The 5,822-nt window shown below is 33.0% G+C and overlaps 1 protein-coding gene across 1 annotated transcript in view; it reads right to left on the minus strand.

Annotated features, from left to right (window-relative positions):
* Positions 1–242: 242 nt before the first annotated feature.
* The window catches only part of viml (vimentin like), a 12,896-nt gene continuing 7,316 nt past the window's right edge, over positions 243–5,822 (minus strand). The window contains exons 4-7 of the mRNA XM_073849527.1: positions 2,711–2,787; positions 2,542–2,585; positions 2,365–2,450; positions 243–690 (exon numbers count right to left, since the gene is read on the minus strand). Of these exons, the coding sequence (XP_073705628.1) occupies positions 649–690; positions 2,365–2,450; positions 2,542–2,585; positions 2,711–2,787 (249 nt within the window). The 3' untranslated portion in view covers positions 243–648. The remainder of the gene's footprint in view (positions 691–2,364; positions 2,451–2,541; positions 2,586–2,710; positions 2,788–5,822) is intronic.

A 5,822-nucleotide genomic window follows, 5' to 3' on the forward strand; every position in this document is an offset into this window, starting at 1 on the left:
AGTACTAAATAAAAAATAACATGTATTTTGTGTGATCCATTTTATTTTAGATAAACATTTTGTAGATTCTGCAAGGTGTATGTAAACTTTTGACCTCAACTGTTTGTAGATCTCAAACACTCCTTGAGAGTAATTACAAGAGACCTTTGTGTAGTTGCTGCTCACTATAATAAAACTTTATACTTATTATGCTTCCTATTCCTACAATAATAAAATTCCAAAAAGAATCATGGAAACATTCCTTATGTTTATTTTTTTTATTTGCTCTTAGCAAATTAACCAGAATATAACAGTCTGCAGAAAAACTCAAGAAAATAATGAGATTCTTTAAAAATACTAACTCCTCTTTGACTGGTTTTATTGAAGCATTCTGCTTAAGCAAAATCAACCTGGCTCAAAAATGCTATTTGGAAGATAAATGCTGGTTCAGACAATAAAAAGATTCACAGTACGCTAAATGTCACATTGTTTCTGTGCTTGTGTGCTACACTACACTTTCTCTACAGGCTCAGGTATTTTTTGCCAGAAATAAAGGCACTTTGAAGCTGGTTACTGCAGGTTGTTCACATTAGGTTCTGCTGATAGTTGGGATGTAGAAAGGTGCTGCATTTGGTTGCAGTGGATAATAACAGTAGGAGATTTCCTTCATCACTCCAGGTCGTCGTGGTTCTGAGTGGACTCATTGATCACCTTAATGGAAGAGAAGAGTGGAAGTGTACATGAGAGGCCCAGAGAAAATCACTGCCTTGAAATTACATTAGATTTAGTTCAGTCAGCTAGATCATAGAATATATGTGTAATATTGTAAATTGGAGAGATTCACAGATTATTGTCAAATTACAAAATAAATGATAAATAAAAATGAAATTTTGAGGGGAATTTTGAGAGTGCTTAACTGTCAATAAAATAACACTCACAGTGCCAAAAAAATTCATATGTATCATATGCTACATTTTCATATGATAGGATTACAAATTAAAAGTTTATTTAATTTTATTTTATTTTAGACTTGTAACTTGGTAAGTATTTTGTTTTTGAAACCTTTTTATATCTTAACGCACATTTAAAAAATTTGATTTTGGAGGAAATGTGCTTATTGTCAATAAAATAATGCATCAATGCAAAATAATAATTCTATCGTATGCTTCATTTTCATATGATAAGATTAAAAATAATAATATTATTTTATTTTATTTTATTTTATTTTATTTTATTTTATTTTATTTTATTTTATTTTATTTTATTTTATTTTATTTTATTTTATTTTATTTTATTTTGGGGGAAGTGTGCTTAGTTGTCAATAAAATAATGTCACAATGCCAAAAAACATTCATTTGTATCATATGCTACATTTTCATATAAGAGGATTCAAAATTAAATGTTTTTATTTTATTTTATATTTTATTTTATTTTATTTTATACTTGTAACTTGGTAAGTATTTTGTTTTTGAAACCTTTTAATATCTTAATGCACATTTTAAAAAAATAGATTTTGGGGGAAATGTGCTTATTGTCAATAAAATAATGTCACAATGCAAAATAATAATTCTGTCATATGCTTCATATTCATATGATAAGATTAAAAATAATAATAAAAAGATTATTTTATTTTATTTTATTTTATTTTATTTTATTTTATTTTATTTTATTTTGGGGGAAATGTGCTTAATTGTCAATAGAATAATGTCACAATGCCAAAAAACATTCATATGTATCATATGCTACATTTTCATGTAAGAGGATTAAAAATTAAATATTTTTATTTTATTTTATTTTATAAAATTTTGGGGGAAATGTGCTTAATTTTTAATAAAATGTTACAATGCAAAAAAACAATCCTATCATATGCTTCATTTTCATATAGTATTAAAAGTTTTTTTTTATATATATATATATATATATATATATATATATATATATATATTTTTTTTTTTGTAACCTGGTTAGTATTTTGTTTTTCAAGGCTTTTTATATTAGATTAGATCAAATTAAATTAGATAGGATCAAAAGTTTTTATTTTATGACATGACATGACATGGTAAGTATTTTCTTTTTCCAAAACTTTTTACTTCTTAACATGCATAAAATAATGATCTTTTGGGGGAAATGTGCTTGATTGTAAATAAAAAAAAATGTTAAGAAATGATCCTATCATATGCTTAATTTTCATATGATCGGATTAAAAATAATAATAAAAATAATTATTTTGATTCATTTATAGATTTATTTTACTCATTCATTTATGTATGTCTGTTGTGACCTGTGCATGTTTTTGTGAGATACACAGTAATTGATACACTTTATTTCCTAATTCCTAATAATAATAAAACTGTGTGAAAATGATGTTATAAGTTAAACACAAACCTGTCCATCTCTGGTCTCAATGGTCTTAATAAGAACTTTCTTACTAAATGTATTTTCAACGACAGGCTTCAACTCAAGCATCGTTTCTGTGGAAATGCAAGAGTATCTTCAATTAAACTATGCAAACACTTTTTAATATGTTTCATTATCATATTTATTGTTGACTTGAAATCTTACCTCTCAGATTGAAGGAAGAGAAGTTTGGAAGAGGGGTTGAAATTCTACATCCAAGAGAATAAAGTGTAAAATGATTTCATAAAACATAATAACATGCTTTGTTTCAACCCAAAATAATCCACGCACTAATACATGACAATAATGCACTAAAAGAGGTTGAAGTGTTCACCTGCTCTCCTCTCCCTCCAGAAGTTTCCTATAGGTGGCGATCTCGATGTCCAGGGCCATCTTGACGTTGAGCAGATCCTGATACTCATGAAGATGTTTCGCCATCTCATCCTTCATGGTCCGTATGTCCTCCTCCAGCCGAGTGATATTGTCCTGGAAACTCGATGACTCCATTGTGAAGTTCTCTTCTATCTCACTCATCTGACGCTCCAGAGACTCATTCTGCATTATTTACATTACAGTTTTTTACAGACACTAATACACATTTTTCAATACTTAGGTCACTTTTACAAAACTCTTCACACAGTGAGCACAACAGAAGTCTATGTGGGCTAAACTGAGGATCAGTTATCATTGTTTTGGCACAAAATGCATTCAATGACTACATCTCTCAAATTTCATGAATTCTTTTCTCACTCAGACACAACTGACAAAAATCTTTGTACGTACAGGACATTTTGCACGTGCTTACATACTGTTTTCAAAACTGTTAAACCTATGTTCAAAACAATAATATAATGCAAAACTGAATAAGACAGCAAAATTCAACAGCAATATTTTATTGAAACATATGTCAAATCTAAAGATGCGAGTAGATTAGCATTACTATTGTATCTGTATCAGTGGATGGTGTGTATACAAATTCTGGTATTTTGGAATTACTTAGTGCAAAAAAATAAAAATAAATAAACGACATAAAATATTGTCGAATTCTGCATCATGTCTGATTCATTCCAGTAACATATATTGCAATCAGAAACAATATATATTGCAATATTACAGTTTTTTACAGACGCTAGGACACATTTCTCAATACTTAGGTCACTTTTGCAAAACTCTTCACACAATTCTCCTAACCGACTTTCAGCTTGGCAAAGCAGTTCATTTCACATTCAAAATGCAGTAACTAAAAACATCTTTATTCAGGTCTCAAATAAACTTCATTCTTCCAGAACACTAGCAAAGGTTGACAGCCGACAAACACACTTTGTCACCCACAAAACAATGAGCTAAAAAACACTAACAACATGTAGCATTACACAGTGTTTTCTTGTGTAAAACAAGACACATCTCTGTTTATAATTGCAATATATATTGTTTATAACTGCAATATATGTTACTGGAATGAATCAGACATGATGCAGAATTCGTCAATATTTTATGTTGTTTATTTATTTTTATTTTTTTGCACTAAGTAATTCCAAAATACAAGAATTTGTATACACACCATCCACTGATACAGGTACAATAGTAATGCTAATCTACTTGCATTTTTAGATTTGAAATATGTTTCAATAAAATAGTGCTGTTGAATTTTGCTGTCTTTTTCAGTTTTGCATTATGTTATTGTTTTGAACATAAGTTTAACAGTTTTGAAAACAGTATGTAAGCATGTGCAAAATGTCCTGTACATACACAGATTTTTGGCAGTTGTTGTGTCTGAGTGAGAAAAGAATTCATGAAATTTGAGAGATGTAGTCATTGAATGCATTTTGTGCCAAAACAATGATAATTGATCCTCAGTTTAGCCCACATAGACTCTGTTGTGCTCACTGTGTGAAGAGTTTTGCAAAAGTGACCTAAGTATTGAGAAATGTGTCCTAGCGTCTGTAAAAAACTGAAAATATTACTTGCATGCAAAAATAACATGATTACAAATTCTACAGTCAGTTCTACAGTCAGTTTTTGTCTTTCAAGACAAAGAGTAAGTCTAACAGGTACATGTAAGATGCTTACAGTTCCCTTGAGAGCGTCCACCTCGCAGGTGAGTGCCTGCACCTGACGCCGGTACTCATTGGCCTCCTGCTTGGCCAATCGCAGAGCTTCGTTACTCTTGTTAGCCGCTTCCGTCAGGTCAGCAAACTGAGAGTGAAGGAAGATACACTATATTGCCAAAAGTATTGAGACACCCCCTTCTAATGAACGGGTTTGACAACTTTAGTCATTTCCATGAGTACAATTCTCAAAGTTTAAGCATATAATGAAACTGTGTACTTCTAATTGTAACAGTCTGGACAGGAGTCAGGACTCTTTTCAATTCTAACCTGACAATGCCTCTGTGTATAAGGCAAGGTTCATAGAGAAATGATCGATTCAGTCAGTGTGGAAGAACTTGACTGGTCTGCATAAATCCAAGTCCTAATCCCAGCTGAACACCTCTGGTGTGACTTTAAATGCAGACCTTGAGCCAAAAACTCATCAACAAACACCAATGACTTGTAGGGAGCAGCCGTGTAACCCAAAGGTTGCGTATTTGAGTCTCAGGTCCGGCAGGGATTGTAGGTGGGGGGAGTAAATTACAGTACCAGCACTCTCTTCACCCTCAATACCATGACTGAGGTGAGTCCCTTGAGCAAGGCACCGAACCCCCAACTGCTCCCTGGGTGCGGCAGCGATAGCAACATGGCTGCCCACTGCTCCAGGTGTGTGTTCACGGTGTGTGTGTACCTGGTATTTATCACATTATGGGGACCAAATGTCCCCACAAGGACGGTAATACCAGTAAATTTTGATCTTGTGGGGACACTTCTTAGGTCCCCATGAGGAAACAGGCTTATAAATCATGCACAATGAGTTTTTTGAGGAAGTAAAGTGTGTGTGTGTGTGTGTGTGTGTGTGTGTGTGTGTGTGTGGTGTGTGTGTGTGTACATGGTATTCATCACGTTGTGGGGACCAAATGTCCCCACAAGGATAGGAATACCAGTAGATTTTGACCTTGTGGGGACATTTCTCAGGTCCCCATGAGGAAACAGGCTTATAAATCATGCACAATGAGTTTTTTTGATGAAGTAAAAGTGTGCACAATCTCCTGTGAGGGCTAGGTTTAGGTGTAGGGTAGGTGTAGGCGATAGAAAGTACGGTTTGTACAGTATAAAAACCATTACGCCTATGGAATGTCCCCATAAAACATGTAAACCCAACATGTGTGTGTGTGTGTGTGTGTGTGTGTGTGTGTGTGTGTGTGTGTTCACTACTGTGTGTGTGCACTTGGATGGGTTAAATGCAGAGCACAAATTCCTAGTATGGGTCACCATACTTGGCCTCACGTCCTTTCCTTTCCTTTCCTTTCCTTTCCTTTCCTTTCCTTTCCTTTCCTTTCCTTTCCTTTCCTT

This window comes from Garra rufa, chromosome 10 (genome assembly GCF_049309525.1).
Source record: "Garra rufa chromosome 10, GarRuf1.0, whole genome shotgun sequence".
Taxonomy (NCBI): domain Eukaryota; kingdom Metazoa; phylum Chordata; class Actinopteri; order Cypriniformes; family Cyprinidae; genus Garra; species Garra rufa.